The sequence below is a fragment of the Colius striatus genome, chromosome 10 (genome assembly GCF_028858725.1).
Source record: "Colius striatus isolate bColStr4 chromosome 10, bColStr4.1.hap1, whole genome shotgun sequence".
Classification (NCBI taxonomy): Eukaryota; Metazoa; Chordata; class Aves; order Coliiformes; family Coliidae; genus Colius; species Colius striatus.
The window spans coordinates 17,952,939-17,968,625 of record NC_084768.1 but is presented as its reverse complement, the minus strand read 5'-3'; the positions used below and the strand labels follow the sequence as shown (position 1 = coordinate 17,968,625).

Genomic DNA, 15,687 nt, shown 5'->3' with positions numbered 1-15,687 from the left:
TTTGGTGGGAGAAGGTGGGATGAAATGTTGCTCTGCTGAGTGTTGGTCTGCTCAGTGGTGTCTGATCAGGTGCTCAGGGATTCCCAAGTCCTCTTCCCACCTCTACCAGTGCTTATTTGTGTGGTCTCTGTTCACCTTAAAAGAACAGGAGATTATTCTCTGCTGCTTCTGAGCAGTAGCTGCAAAGTCCTTTGGTTCTCAGCCACTACAGGAGTGTGAAGCTACGTTACTGCCCTGTGCTTTTATTTTTTTAAGCATCCAAGCGATCATTCAGAAAACCAGGTAGGAAGCGTCTTTGTGTATGTGAAAAGTGCCCACCTCCATGCCTAAAAGGTTCAGCATTTCAGAGTGGGCCATCCTCAGTCTGCCAGCTCATTTCCCTAGGTTTTTGCCTTTCAAAATAGCAAGTAACGTGAGAGGTCGGGAAGTGACAGGAGCCCTTTGCCAGCTGAGCAGAGGAGGTGGTGGTTACAGCTGCCTTCTGACTAGTCCCAGTTATTTTACGAAGCACTGTGGGATTGTTCTCTGGAACAGGTTGGGCAGGGTTGACAGTGAGCACAATGAGCTATTCCTGGCTCTGCTCTTTTCAGGCACTGGTGGGAGGGTCTTGATCCAAGACTGACTGTGCTCAAGATGAGTCTTTGCCTTGACTGTCTGGGGCGTGGTATCTAGCAGCGATGTTTCTGCTTTCCTTCAATCCTGAGAATTGCCAGCACCTGACAAAAGAGCCCATTGCAAAAAGAGCAGCAGAGAGTTTAGCCAGCATGAAGTCTCCAGCATAGACCTCCCACCTGGTCTTCCTTCACAGGAGCCTTCCTTGTCCACCTCCAGGGTACAGCTAGGGCCTGTCCAGGGTGTTTCTTCCCTCTCCACAGCAAAGGGAGGGGGATTGCCAGGCGTTTCTCAGAGCGTACGCATGAGCCATAGTTGGGCAGTTCCACCAGGACTGTGGTTGCCAGTCTTCCCAGTTAGAAGTGGCAGTAGAGATGATGAGTGTGTGTTTGGGGTTGTAGCTGAAAGTGTAGCTGACCTGGGCCCCTGAAGTCTCTCCTTTCCAAGGCTAACGTCATGTATATAACCAACCCTTGCACGTTGAGCTGTCTCACACTTAACGCGCTGATCTGCACGACAAGTTCTCAAATAATCCCATACAACCTTTACATTTATTTTTAACCCCCTTCCCTCCTTCCCCGCCTTCCAGCTATGTGATGGGTTTGTTTCTCCCATTCAGCAGTTGAGGAGGTGCTCGGATATCTCAAAGCTGGAAGCAGAAAACCTTGTTTCTGCAAAGGCGGGGTGTTTTTTTTATTCCCCCTTTTCATTCGTGGTGGTTTTTTTCCCTCCTGATCCCACCCAGTTGTCTTCACCGGTGTCATTCTCTTAGCATAACGTTGGCGACTGGTGCATGCAGCAGGGAATTTGCTTTCAGAGCTCGTTCTTCTGGGGCAGCTGGCCCAAGGGGGTGTTCTCTCAGCCCCCCTGGTGTTCTCTCTCACGGCCCTTCACGATGAAAGACACTCGCCAACACGACGGGTGCTGGGACTCTAGCCCGAGCGCCTTCACGTTTTTGTGTTGCGCTGCGGTTGCCACTGGTGATGGGTTCCTGATGTCCTGAAGGCAAGCCCCACACACCTTTCCCCTCTGGCCCTGGAGCTGGGGGGTGTCTGAATGTACCCCCCTCGCGCAGGGCAACGTGGTGTGGGCGCCCCCACCGCCATCTGAGCCGCTCGAGTCGTGTGGGCCTCGTTTGCCCTGCCGCAAAGGCTTCTGCTCTCGGTAGCGAGGCTGACGTGGGTAATTCTCTTCTCCAGTGCAGTCTGCCAGGTGGACACCTCCAGCAAACGAGATTTTCAAAGCTGCCTGAGGGATTTTGAAGCCCTGAAATGAAGGGAAAGGGCTGTCCGAATCCTCCAGGCTGGGTTTTGTTTGTCTCAGTTGAAAGCATGAAGAATCCTTCCTCCAGCTGAGGAGCTGTTGAAGAATGTTCTTGGCATTGAGCTGTAACAACATGTGGCTTTGAATAACCTCAAGAGTGCATCTTTTTTTATTTTTTGCTTGCTCTGTTCTTCATACTACTAACCTGACCGTGTGTTTTGTTTTTGTGGTTGCTTTGCATGTTGTTCCTTCCTCTTGGCTGAGAGTCATGGGGTGGATCTTTTTCCTTTCTGTGATTCAGGTGCCTCACTCTTTCCTTTCCAGGTTCTTCCAGTTCTTTTAACATGTCAAACTCTGGAGATTTGTTCATGAGCGTGCAGTCTCTCAATGGGGATTCTTACCAAGGGGCCCAGGTTGGAGCCAACGTGCAGTCACAGGTAGGGACCCATCCGATGTACTGCCAGTGAATGCATTAGTATTGGAGGAGCCTTTGATTGTATTGGCACTTCTCCCTCCCTTCTGAAAAGAGCAAATCTCAGCCAGCACAAACGAACCAACCAACCAACACTTAAAAAAAGGCAAACCAAACCCAAAAACCTACCAACCAACCAAAAAAAAGCGACAGCAACAACCACCAAAAAAAAATCAATCCAAAAGAAACCAAAACCAAACACCCAACCATGGTCTTGAGGAGACTTGCCCACACTTTGTGAATGCATTTGGCTCTGGCTTGATAGTCGTACTAGGAGGAGAGGAGGTTTAGGAGAGAAGCACAGGCAGGAGCTGAAACAAAAGCAGCTGAGGTTTAGGTTCTACTTGCTTTATTCTTCCAAGGGACGGGGCTAGGTGTTTGGACTGGTGTCTCGTTTTACAAGGCTTCCACTTCCTCCTTTGATGCCAAACCAGGTGTCTGCTGAAAGACAAGAAACGTTGCAGTGCACAGCTAGATGTATTTTTTTAATTCAGTTCACCACGTCCCCAACTCCCCAAAGCACAGGCACTGACAACACCCACGTACACACCAGCAAGACAGAGCGAGGGAGCTTTAAGCAGCATTACTGAAACATCGACCCACGCTTTGGGCAAAAAAGAACAGATTTCAGATCACCAGGAACCCGCTCCCACTTCCCATCCAATGTCCAGACATGCCATAACTCCACTCTCTAGTGTCTAAGGCTCTGTACTGTGTTGAGAGACGACAGCCACTCTGACCCTTCTGTATCAGGCAGGAGAGCTGTGTAGAGCCGAGGCTGCACCCCTGGCAGTGCTGGGCGCAGAGCAGACATGCCATCCATGGGCAAGGAGGTGTGCGCTGCTGCTGCCGGGGCTGAGCTGAGGGAGTGCAGGGAGAGGAACAGGGTGTCCAGAGGAGAGCTGCAGAGGCCTTTGCCATCGTAGGTATGTGCTTTCTCTGGGCCCTCCGAAACGAGGGCGCTCAACCGACTCCAAGGACCTCCTGCTGCTGCTGTGAGCTTTCCAGTGCATGGGGACGAAGGGTGGAAAGGGGTAGGAACGTGGGTCCTGGAGCACGATGGTGAGGCACGATGTACTCCAGGAGGTCTCACCCTGGCGCTTGCCACGCTGTTCTCCCCTCTCCGCTCTTCTTGTGGAAAGACTTGGGCCAAGGAAAGCGTGACGGGGCCACCGGGGCAGGCGGGAGGTGGTGAGGGAGGCAGGAGCAGTCCTCTGGCTCGGCTCTCACTGGAAGACTTAACTGTGGGTTCTCTCTTACCCCCTCTTTAAATGTAAACCTCTATTTTTTATTGTCGTTACGATAATTATTATTATTATTACTGTTTGACTGGTTTTATCTTGCCAAAGCTGAACCGAAGCGGCTTTGCCCACTTAACCTTTCATTCACTCTAATTTGTGTCTTTGTTGTTGTTGGTCTGTTTAGGTGGATACCCTTCGCCATGTTATCAGCCAGACAGGAGGATACAGTGACGGACTCGCAGCAAGTCAGATGTATAGTCCGCAGGGCATCAGTGTAAGAGAAAAAAACAATCCAGGCTCGGGCTCTTGTTTTCGTGGGGGTTTTTGATTCGTTTTTTGTTCTCTCACTACCAATTATTTCAAAGCCATAGGGCTCAGAATGCCACTTAGTAGGACTTGTCTTTGCTTTTACGGTCACCTAGTTTATTGCTTCTGTATCGGTCACGCCAACGGCAGAGCTTTGCCCACAAAACAAAGTGGCGTCCGGGCAGGCTGCGTGCAGGCAGCTGGCGTCTCGGGCTGTCACAGCCCATCAGCGTTCGCCTGGCACCTGCGGCCACGCGCGCCGGGGCCCAGAGGAGCTGCTAAACAGGTGACACCTCGCGTCACCGTGGTGCAGAATGTCACCGCCGACACCCCGGCCCAGGCCGGTGGCACCATCCCGCGGCACCCGGCTAAAAATAACCCGTCCCCGGCTGGCACCCGGTAGGGTTGGCGGCGAGAACGATGGCGGGTAAAAGGAGGAGAGGAAAAAAGCCACAAACCAACCTCAAGCGGAGGGAACCTCACCCGAGCAGGCCGGGGGAGGACGCGAGGGGGAGGGCGGTCTCTGGAGCATCTTCTCCTTGTTCTTGGGTGCGCTGGTGGGTTCTGACTAGCATGAAAATTCGTAGCGACAAGCTGTGTCGCACAGGGGGAAATCGATCAGACACACACAAGGAGAACCCGGTGTAGATTCGGGACAGCAATCCAACTTCATTTCTCAGATCAATCGTCCGCCATCTCAGCGGCGGTGACAGCAAGCTGGGAGAAGAGGGCAGCCTAGAAAAGGAGGCTGTGAGCACTGAGTGGGTGGTGGCAGCAGTGTCCAGCGTGGCACAGAGGAGGGGATGGCCGGCCCTGGATGTGGCTGGCTGTCGCCATCGCCGTAGAGGAGGTTGAAGGTTGAGCTGGGGTGGTCCTCCCCATGGGACGATGGTCCTGTGGGCAAGCACTGTGCCATTTGTCACGCTGAGTGTGACCGTCTTTGAGCCGTCAGCGTGGGGAGAGGGGTGCAGCAGGACGGGGGGCTGCGCTCCCTCTCCCGCGGGCACCGGGGCTTAGCGGGCGGCCTGACGTCAGGAGGCAGAGGCAGGGAGGATTTGTGAAGTAATGTAATTGAACATGTGCAGATAATTATGTCTCGTTACATAAGCCCGTTGCAGGAATGGCACTTGGAAATGCCACATGAAAGAGCCTATCGTTCCACATTAACTTCTCGGTGTGCTGAATTTATTCCCTTTCTGGCTTTTTAATACTTGGGAGAGTAAATGAGTTGCAGGCTGATCATGATAAGAGATGATACTTTTGTATAAATTAAAATACCCCCAAGGAAAGAGACTGAGCTGATAACGGTTGCAGTTGGCTTGGAAAATAACAGGGGGCTGGACTGAGCCAAAATCTGTGGGGAGATGGTTGCTGCCAGGGATGATGAGGCAAGGAGGGGGCAGTGGGGGAGAGGAGAAGATAGAGGTATAGTGGAAACTCATAAACTGAATGGGATGAGGAGATTCCTGGCTGTGCTACTGGGAGATCCAGCGTTACCATGAGCTGCACTGGGAGCTTGTGGTGCCCTCTGTGTTTCCCAGACAGGGATTGTGCCAGCTGATGACTCCTTAGGCTGGTTTTCAGGGAGGACTGGAGACTGAATCGGAGACCGAATTGGCCCAAATTGGATGATGTTTAGTGAAGGGCCTGTTGGCAAGTGGGCAAAGGGATCCCCTAGGTTTTGGGGTGCTACCTTGTTTCCTTATGAAGCTGAGGTGTAGGCATAGGGAAGTCCAGAGCTGAGCAGGTAGTTTAGGAATCATTTTCTGGGCTGTCTCTCTGTCCCCAAATGTTTTGCTTCCCCACAGTGTCCCAGGCAGCCTGCTCCTGCCCGTAGCTTTTTTTGGTGACTTAATGTCTTCCACTCAAGCCACATCCCTTGATAGACTCCAGTTTGTCCTCCCTGGAGCCTGGCTGCCCTCTGGAAGCATTGGTCATGGGCAAGGGGAGCTGCTGAGCGCAGGCAAGGTGGCTGTCTCATAGCAGACAGGGTTTCCCTGTATCTCCCCAGTACCCTTCCATGCCAAGGAAGAGCAGCAGGATGCAGAGGAAAGCTGCTAGTGACACAGAAAGCTGCCGTCCTTGCGTCACCCGAGCGTCCCCGTGGGCTGCTGGAAGGAGATGAGCCGAAACCTAGTCAGGAGCCCTGTCACAAAGATGTCTGCACGGGGCTGAGGTTCAGTCATCCCTGGAGCCCGTCAGGGCTGGGAAGTCAGCGGCAGGTTGCCCAGCTCCACCGCTGTAAACCTTGGCAGGAGAGACGGCGCTTGGGGTTTGCCGTCCTTGGTGGAGGATGAGGCTTTAAAGGCATGTAAGTCCTGACAGCTGAGAACAAGGAGGTAGCCAGAGCGCAGCTTGCTCCATGGCTGTGCTGCTGGGTGGCTGGCAGCTCGCTCCACCAGCAAAGGGGCCTGCGGTGGGTTCTGCATCGTTAGCAGGAGAATGAATGGTGTCACAGCGATGTGATGGCCCTGACCCGTGGCGATGGCGGAGGCGGAGCTGGAGCAGGCACCTTCTCGCCTCTCCCAGCTAGGACAAGGAGGCTTTTGGTAATGGAGGGGTGGAAGAGGCAGGAGCTGTCTGGAGGCTACCCAGCCTCGGGTAGCACTGAGAGGAATGAGAGACACCCACCCCCGTCCTGAATGTCTGGGGCCTGATCCAGCCCTTTTTGCAAGCTTTGAGGAGGTTTGCACCATTAAGTGTCTGGTCCCTCTGTACAGTGCTTGTTTATTGGAGTCTGCGTGTGTACCCAGACAGAGCTCCTTGAGACTAGGGATTTTGAAGGATTTAGGTGTCCATGTTCTAGTGAGTTTCAGCAGAAGTTGGATCTTTATTGCCGTAATCCTCTGGAGAGACCCAACCCAAAACATGGCCCTTCCTGCTACTGCTTCATGGCTGTAAATCCACAGAGTGTTTTAGTTCCTCCATCTGATAATGAAGGAATGAGCTATAGTCATCTTAAAGATGTAAAGGTCTGAAAAGTCATCTTAAAGATGACTGTAAAGATAGCAATGGGCAGTGGCAAGGTGTGCCCTTGAATTTTGCACCCAGTCTTGTTGGCAAGGATCACCAGGCACTGGTGCCTGTGAGAGATCAAGAGCCTTTATTCCAAGAGTTTAAGCCTTGGAAAAGAAAGTTGTCACTGTTCTTCAGCAAGCTGGGGTTCACTGTTGTGATCAAGCTGCAGTTTACAAGCTGAGATGTGGAGGATAGTCTGGCAGGGCTTCATTGCCCAGCCTCCATCCTTCAGGGATGCCTTGGGGTGTCCTGAAGACTGACTCTGTGACCCTTGGAAAGTGATGGCCAGGCAAGGCTGGATTCTGTGGGGTGTGATAAGAGCTTCACTGTGTATCAAAAGGAGACCCCGACACAGACTCTTAAAAGTCCAGAGGTCTGAAACCTGTCTGTCTGACTTGCCAGTGTCTGGTGTGTTTGGAGGCTGACCTGACAATGATGTGACAAGGATTTGGTCAGAGAAAGTGGGCCATGAAGAGAACCTTTGTGCAAAGCAGAAGGCATCTTTAAAAATGGCCAGAAGGTCATCTCCCAGCCCCATGTAGGAGGCCCAGGCTGAGAGCCAGCCAGACATGCTGGAGGAGACAAAAATGCTGTGAGACCTCTGGAAACAGGCACCAAAACCAGTTACTTCAGTAATCCAGCACAGGGGCTCTACCCATGGACAGTCACTAGGGCCTTACCTGTGCTCTGGCACTAGAAGGTGACATATGCATATGTCCTGGAGATTGTTGCTCTGTCTGGCTTCTGCCCCTCCCGAAGAAGTCACAGCTGTGTGCAGAAGCTGCTCAGTGGGTCTCCTCAGAACCCTCCCTTGTCTTTGAGGGACATCCCAAGGGATTTCCTACAGTTAGATCCCCAGAGAAGGAAAGAGACAGGGCCACCTGGGTGAAATTGGATGCATCTTACACTTCGCTTGGTCTGTGCAGCAGCAGGATGAACTCCAGAAAGGGAGGGATGAGTGTGGATGGTGCCTACGTGCCCTCTGCCTGGGGAAAGATCCGGCCTTCTCATGGAGGGCTTGTCCGTACCAAAGAACAGCAACAAGATGATAAAGTCATGGCCAACCTTAGGGCTTCTTTTCCATCACTTGACCCATAACTTGAGGCCTTCCCAGCTCAGGGAGCAGGAGAGTGTTACAGGGACTGTGTAGCATGCCTCTCCCCAACACCCTCTTGGCTTCCCACTGAGGCGATCATCGCCAGCACAAACTGATAATCCCCACGCTTGGGTATCGCGGGGCTCCCCAGAATTTTGGGGAGGGTATGGGGTAGGGTGCTAAATGTGGAAGCCCCTTCATTTCTGACTGTGAGATGCTCTCCCTCCCTCTCTGGCCTGGCTAAAAATAACGGAGCAGAATGGGTCCGGAGCCCCTCTCTGCGCGGGCCCCGCCACGCTCCCCCCTCCTGCTCGCTGTAATGACCCTGCAAACACTAAATGGCATCTGAGTGCATTAAGCAGCAAACTCTCCGGTGACATAGCAATTACGGCTCTGAAATAGATTTGGTGCGTCACGGAAGATAAGGGTTTTGAAAGTTTCTGTTGTGATTATAGCTTGTAACTCCAACAAATAACAGGCTTGGTAATAAGGGGCTGCCAGCACAGCTATTGTGGTTCTCTCTCACTGATGGCACGTAAATTGCTATTAATGTCCTAAGTGTACTTGAATATGCCAGTCTCGGGGTGGTAGAGTTGGCTCTGTGTCTCTCTTTACGTGGCCTGTCATTGTTGGGCTGATAATCTGCAGTAATTGCTGCCTCTTGCAGCGGTCCAAGACATGTAAGGGTGGATGTTGCATCTCAGGGAGCACAGGGACAGTGGGTCGGGGTCTGGCAGTGGAGAGAGGCTGGTGGGGGTGGTGAGGTTTCTGCAGGCCAGGGGGAGCACGTCTGGTTTCACTGTTGCACCCAAGGTGAAGCAGCACAGGGTTTGCTCAGCTGGTAAACTCAGTATGTGGTTCCTGTCTCCTTGCTGCTGCCCAGGCTGCTGGGTGTGGAAGAGCACACAAGCCCATTGCGTGTGTGCGTTCTCTGCTTTGTGGCTGTCCTACTGTGAACTGATTGCATCCCACAAGATGTGGGTTTGCTCAGCTCACCCGTGGTCAGCTCTTAGCTCCCATCTCAGCTGTGTGGATAACCTGCCAGTGAGCCCTGGATGGCTGTTCAGTGCCTCAGGGCAATGAGGCTTTTCCTACCTTTACCTTGCTTTGGGGGTCAGCCATGTGCCAACAGGACAGGCAGAGAGGAGAAAGCAGCCTGGGCACATCCAGAGCGGGACAGCGGCTGCTACCGACTGGAGCTCAGGCAGTGGTTGGGAAGGATTAATTAGCCAAGCACTGAATCAATGTCAGAGCGAGCAGAGGAGGTTGGGTGAGACATCTGCTTCTCTCCGAAGGAGATGGCAGCCATGGAGGAGCAGCTTCTGTGCGCTGCCGGCTCCTGCCTACTGCAGCCATGGCCCTTCAGTAGCCCTGCTCTGCAGAGCCTGGAGGGTTTGCCTCTGCGTCACTTTTTAGGAGAGGAAAAAAGTTGTCTGTCATGCTTTGCTGTACAGACCCTTGGCTGGGATACAACGGTGGCACCTCTGTTGTGCTGTGGCTTGGGATCTCTCAAGGAGGGATGACAGGAGCAGCCTCAGGGCAGCACGTATTTGTTTGTGACTTTTGCGTTGGGAGCAGGGAGGTGGCTCAAATCCCCAAACACAGCCTTCATAGTGGCAAGAGGAGTGTTGGGGCAACATGTCTTCCCCATGACAAGGCTTGGTGCTGATGGGACTGTGCAGGAGGAGAGCTTCCCAGGAAGGTGGTGAGGGGGGACATGGAGTGATGCTGGGGGACAGGACACAGCTCAGCAGTCCCTAGGCACCCATTGCTTGTTCTGCTTGCTTGTAGCACCAGATAACGTCCTGGGGGCAAGGGGGCGGGGGATGGTTCTAGGATGAGATGTTTGCTATTTTCCTCCTTTCTTATGCAGAGAAGTCCTGTTTGAGGGTAAAAAACCCCTAACAACCAGAGCTCAGGGTTTCTGCAGGAGTATGTGTTTTTGAAGAGACAGAATTTGCACACACTGGCTATTTATCAAAACCCCTGGTTTTGACAGAATTGTTTCTGGTCCCATCCCACTGATGGAGCCTGTGATGGGAGGGGGCAGCCAGAGGGGACATCTTTACCCCTATATCAGCCTCTGCTGAGGAAGAAGCAGAAGGGTGGGAAGTGGAGGGGTGGCTTGGGCAGGGCCAGGCCTGCCCTGGGTGTCTGACATCTCTGTGTCTCCCTTCCCACAGGCTAATGGAGGTTGGCAAGACGCTACTACCCCGTCGTCAGTGACCTCCCCCACAGAAGGCCCTGGCAGCGTTCACTCTGATACCTCCAACTGATCTCCCAGCAAATTGCATCCCTGGCTGAGCCGGCCCCGGCAGGGGAGGGAGGGGAGGGGGCCTCTCCTAACACTGCAGCAGTCAGACTGGAGGTGAACCCAATCAGCACACACAAGAAGACTCCTTCTCTTCTCTTCTCTTCGTCGGGATGCTTTTTTCAGCCAATCTGGACACTTCTTTATACTCTCTTCCCTTTCTTTTCTGGGTAGAAGCCGCTCTCCCCCTCCCTGCCACCGCCACAACACCACTCCCTCCCCTTCCCCCCTTTCCCACCGAAGGATATGTCAACAGGTAGAAGGATTTTAAGGAGGAAAAGCAAAAAATCAGAAGCACCCCAAAGCAGAGCATGGCCTCGTGTTGGGCATCTCGTCTGAGGAGCCACCAATGTACCTCGGTCACATCTTGCTCCTTTACTAGCAGGCAGCCCTCTCTCCCTCCATGTCTCTCACGCTACCTCTCCGTAGGGAAGTGCCACCGCAGCCCCAGTGCCACCTCGTCTCTGCCGTCTCCTGCCCTGCCCCGATGACAGGGCAGGTGGATGCAGGCCCCATGCATGCAGGAGAAGGAGCTGACCTGCTCCCATTTGCCTCTGAAAGATCCCGGCCTGTTCCCAGCCCTGGAGAAACTGCCAGCTCTTCCCAGTCCCTGCCCTGCTCCGCCACACATCCCAAAGCTGGGTGAGCCATGAGGCCCCACCATCCTCCCTGCCTGCTGTGGGAAGGAAGGAAGGAAGGAGAAGAAGAAAGGAAACACAGCAGAGGCAGGCAAGAACTGGCCATGGCTGCTGTCGAAGGCGCTGAGCCCCTGGGCAGTGTGACAGGCTCGGACCTCGGTGCCCGATGGGACTCCAGCACCTCAGGAGGCGGCGGTGGAGTTTGCCCTGGTGAGGAAAAAGCGTTGTGGGCTGTTGGCTTGTGCCTGCAGGAGTATGCTGTGCTGTGGAAGAGGAGGAGGAGGGTTTATCAGTGCAGACAGGACTCACAGAGGTTGGTGGCACCCGAAGCCTCGCCAGTCAGGCAGCAAGAGACGGGCAGCGGGATCCCAGAGGCCAGCTGAGGTGGGGTGAGCGCATCGGGTGTGCTGTTAGTGCAAAGGGTTTGCTTGAGTGTGAAGCTCTGTAGGATGGGTGGGTGCCCTGCTTAGGGACGTCATTCTGCTAAAGCTGCTGGTTTTATCCCGGGTGTTACTCTGGGCAGCAGCATCCCAAGCCATAGGAGACCTTGTGGGATTTTCTGCACAGCTTGCCTGGTCTGCTCTTTGGAAAAGCAGTGAAGGGTGGTAAAGCAAGGCTTCATCTGCTCAGACACCCCTTCAGGCAGCTGCTGCTGGAAGGGTATGGCTTTCATTGAAGAGCAGGGTGAGGTGGCACCAGTTCACCCCAGGCAGCGGGCTGAGCTTTATACCAGAGTGGTACTTTTGGCCACCCTTTAGCAGGCATGAGGAGGCTGAGCTGGTGCATGGCAAGGCCCTAGGTGTCAATGGGCACCTGCATGGGTGCTGCACATCCTGCACCTCCTGATGAATCCAAATACTTCTTGGCCACATCTAACACTCTTGCACGCCCCTACCCACCCTGCTAGCCATCTTGAGATGGGAACTGCCAGCACAGAGCAGCGTTAAGCAAGAGCCATTGCAAATTAAAGCTCTGCCAGAAAGATTGCCACCCATCTGCTGGGCCCCAACAGCCCATGGCCTTGCAGCGTGGGGCCAGCAGTGTGCCTCACCTGAGGTGGAGGTGAAGCCTGCCTTTCCCTGGGAAACAAGCCCAGAAGGCTCCAAAAGCTGACCTTCCCTCAACATACAAAGTCCCAATGCGGTGGATATTCTGTTTTTGAGTTGGTGGGATCAGAGTAGGGTGAGAAAGGTGGCCAGGAAACAGCACAAGCTGCTCCTCGCACGGTTTTCCTGTCTGTGGCAGTAAGACACTTTGTGCTCCTTTCGCATCCTCGGTGCCCGGGGACCGTCACGCACGAGGCCAAGGGCCACCTCTCGTCTGGGGACACAGTAAGAGCAACAAGATGATCATTTCCCAACGAGGACTGTCTGGAGGTGCTGCCCCTCTTCCCCAGCCCTCCTGCAGCATCCCCACACTGCAGCTTTTTCAGCATTTCCAGCTGATTTTACACAAAACCGATGCAGCAGAGCATTTTGGGGTGGGCACGCCAGGCTCAGGCCTGTCTGCTGGAGCAGCAGCAGTGCAACGAGCCCAAACCACTGGCTTGGCACCGCCGTCCCCTCCCTGCCGCCCCCAGCCCAGCCCAGGCCCTCGCTTCTCCATGGTACTTTGCAAATCACCTCCTGGGTTCCCCGCTTGTTCCCTCTGGTTCATGTTGACGTAGCTGCTCGCTTGCCTTTTCCTTTGCTTTTTTAATTTTGGAAGATTATTTCTCCCTCCCTCTTCCCTCCTCCTCTCCCCCACCAAATCCCCAAGTGTTGTGGGGTGTGTTTTTGGGTTTTTTTTTTCCTCCTCCTTTTTTATTATTATTATTTTGTTGTTTTTCTGCCCAGAAAAACCTGACTTCGATACCAAAAAAAAAACAAAACGAAAAAACAAAAAAGAAACAAAAAAAAAACCCTGCAGAAACTAAAAAAAAAAAAAATCATAAAACCAAACAAAAAAAAAAAAAACCACAAAAAAAACCCCAACAAAGATTCTTTCAGCTTTATTAACATTTTCCATTGTTTCTTGCGATTTGTGTCTCGTTCTTTGTAGTATTGATGATAATGAACATTTGATAATGAATGTTCTTGTATATTCAGATAAAGGAGAGAAAAAAAAAAGGAAAACAAAAAAAAAAAGAAAAAAAAAACAAACCACCAACCCCAAAAACCAAAAAAGCAGTCGGAATTTAATAGTGTTTATAATAAAAGAGTAAAAAAACAATGACCCTCTTAGCACGCAAAATTGAACAGGGGGAAGGTCCCGGCGCTGTTCTTCCTGTGGCAACAAGCGCTTCATTCCTGTATAGTTTATAACATCAGACTACCTACAGTCATCCTTCTTTTCTTTCTTTCTTTTTTTTTTTTTGTTTGTTTGATTCTTGGCTTTTCCCATGGTTTGGAGTTTTTGGTTTTGTTTTGGCTTTTTTCTTTCTTTCCCCGTTTTCTCGCCTTTGTGAATTAGTTCCAGAATGCTAGAGAAGTGTAGAGTTGTGCACACTCGTTTCTTCTGACACCGTGGTTAAAGAAGTGACGGTCATTCATTTTGTAAAACTTGGGAAAAAAAACAAAAAGAAAAAAAATGGTTGGAATAGTGAGCATTAATAGGTACAGTCTAACACTTTTCTGTTTCTTAACGCCCAGATCCCAGAAATTACCTTTTTGCTTTATTTTGTTGGCGTTGTTTGGGAGGGGACAGCCTGGGGGGAGGTTCATGATGATGATGATGATGAGTTCGTTTTGTCCCGTCCCAGACAATGGCCTTGTCGCTTCCCCTGCGCTTTGACCCAAGTGATGTGAAAAGTGATGGTGGTGGGAGGGATGGGTTTTGGGGGGATGGTGTTTCTCTTGGAGCAGGGAATCTTATTTTGACACTATAGATCCCCAAGTGGCTGCTCTGGGGCCGAGTGGAGGGGATTATGTCTCCGGAGAGGGGTGTATCATAGAATCATAGAACAGCAAGGCTTGGATGAGACCTTTAGAGATCATCCAGTCCAGTCACTCCCCCCACCCCCTTCCAAAGCAGGTCCACCTAGATCAGGTCACACAGGAACATGTCCAGGTGAGTCTTGAAGACCTCCAAGGAAGGAGCCTCCACACCCTCCCTGGACAGCCTGTGCCAGGGCTCCCTCACCTCAACAGTCAAATAGGGGTTTTTTTCTTACGTTTAAATGGAACTTTTTGTGTTCCAGCTTCATCCCATTAACCCTTGTCCTGTTGCTAGATACATTTATATACTTATGAGATTCGCCCCACCCCCAGTTTTCTCTTCTGCAGACTGAACAGCCCCAGTTCCCGCAGCCTTTCCGTATAAGGACGATGTTCCAGTCCCCTGATCATCTTGGTGCCCCTGCGCTGGACTCTCTCCAGCAGTTCCCTGTCCCTCTTGAGCTGGGGAGCCCAGAACTGGAATCCGAGGGGGTTTGTAATCTGAGGGGGTTTGTAGAGGAGATCCCAAAGGGTGACAGGGAGTCAGTCTCCATTCCTGGGGGTGATGCTGAGCTGCCTGGAAGTGATGAAAGGGCATGAATCCTCCCCAAAAGCAGTGCTCTTCCTCAAATCCTGGCAGCATCCTTGGCCCAAGGGTTCCCTGCAAGAGCTCTGGCTTAGAGGCCCCCAAATCTGAGGAGTTTAGAGCATGGAACATACCAACCCAATTTCAACTGTGGACCTTGTTAACAACGGGGGGGGTCACAGCTTGGGCCCCCTCCTCCCCTGAGAGGACAAGGGAAGGACGAGCAACAAGATGAGATGTGTCAGCCCCTCCCCAGCCATGGAGAGACACAACCAAGATTCCCTCCAATACAGCCCAAAGTCTCAGTGTCTGCAGAGCGTGGTGCAAGGAGAACTGCTGGGTTAAGTCACCAGTTGCCATCACTAGTTTTCTCTGAAAACAGTTTCCCTGCTGCCTGCCCACCTCCCCCTAAAAAAAACCTGAGCTTTTCACATCACTGCACGCTTTAGGGTTTGGGGTAACCCTTTTAATCCCAAGGTTTCCTGGAGTCCTTTTGTTTTGGTACACCTTTATTGTTATTATTAAAATGACATAAATCAGACATTGCCTGGGGGGGGGGTTGGTTTTGTCAACTTGCTTTTTTGTTTGTACTTGCAAAGCCCTTGTAAAGATGATCCACTTGTTCTGAGTTGCTTTTTCTGTTCTATTTTTTATTTTTTGCCTCCATCTCTTCCCCCCTTCCTGATGGATTCCAAATATTAAAAAAAAAAAAGAAAGAGAAACCCTAAAAAAGTAAAAGAAGACTCTCTGTTCCGACCTGGTTTTTGAAACTTTAAGCTTTTCTGCTTCTGTAAAGAAAGAAAAAGAAAAAAAAAAAAAAAGGCCTCTGTCTTTCTGATCCCAGTTGAGACTTTTCTGTTCTATGACGATACTAACAAGGTGTAGGTTTTACAGTTTCCTGATTTGTACTGGTAATGCATATTCCAAATAAATAGTTTCTTTTGTTGCAAAAAAAAAAAACTAAAAAAAAAACCCCAAAACCCTGAAACCAAACCTGGTGTATTTTTTGGGGGGGAGGCAGGGAAGAGGAATGTGAGAATATCTTCGGGGGGTTCCCTGCTATATGGTGGGAGGGCTGTGGCCGGGGTGATGCCACCGTGTCCCTGGGCAGGGGGAGGTGGGTCTCCTGCACACACGGAGGTGTCCGTGCACAAGGACATTTTGCAGTCTTTCCATTGTCATTGCTCCTTCATGGTGCTTTCAGGATGGTTTTCTTTTTAGCGTGCTTC

At 51.8% G+C, this 15,687-nt stretch overlaps 1 protein-coding gene across 4 annotated transcripts in view; it reads left to right on the top strand.

The window, feature by feature from the left end:
- PBX1 (PBX homeobox 1) overlaps positions 1 to 15,451 on the top strand; it is a 131,753-nt gene extending 116,302 nt beyond the window's left edge. For 2 of the 4 annotated variants that reach the window (XM_062003181.1, XM_062003182.1), the window contains 3 exons: positions 2,200 to 2,312; positions 3,773 to 3,862; positions 10,192 to 15,451. In XM_062003181.1, the coding sequence (XP_061859165.1) occupies positions 2,200 to 2,312; positions 3,773 to 3,862; positions 10,192 to 10,284 (296 nt within the window). In that variant the 3' untranslated portion in view covers positions 10,285 to 15,451. The remainder of the gene's footprint in view (positions 1 to 2,199; positions 2,313 to 3,772; positions 3,863 to 10,191) is intronic. The other 2 variants (XM_062003183.1, XM_062003184.1) reach the window with 2 other exon arrangements.
- The last annotated feature ends 236 nt before the right edge of the window (positions 15,452 to 15,687 follow it).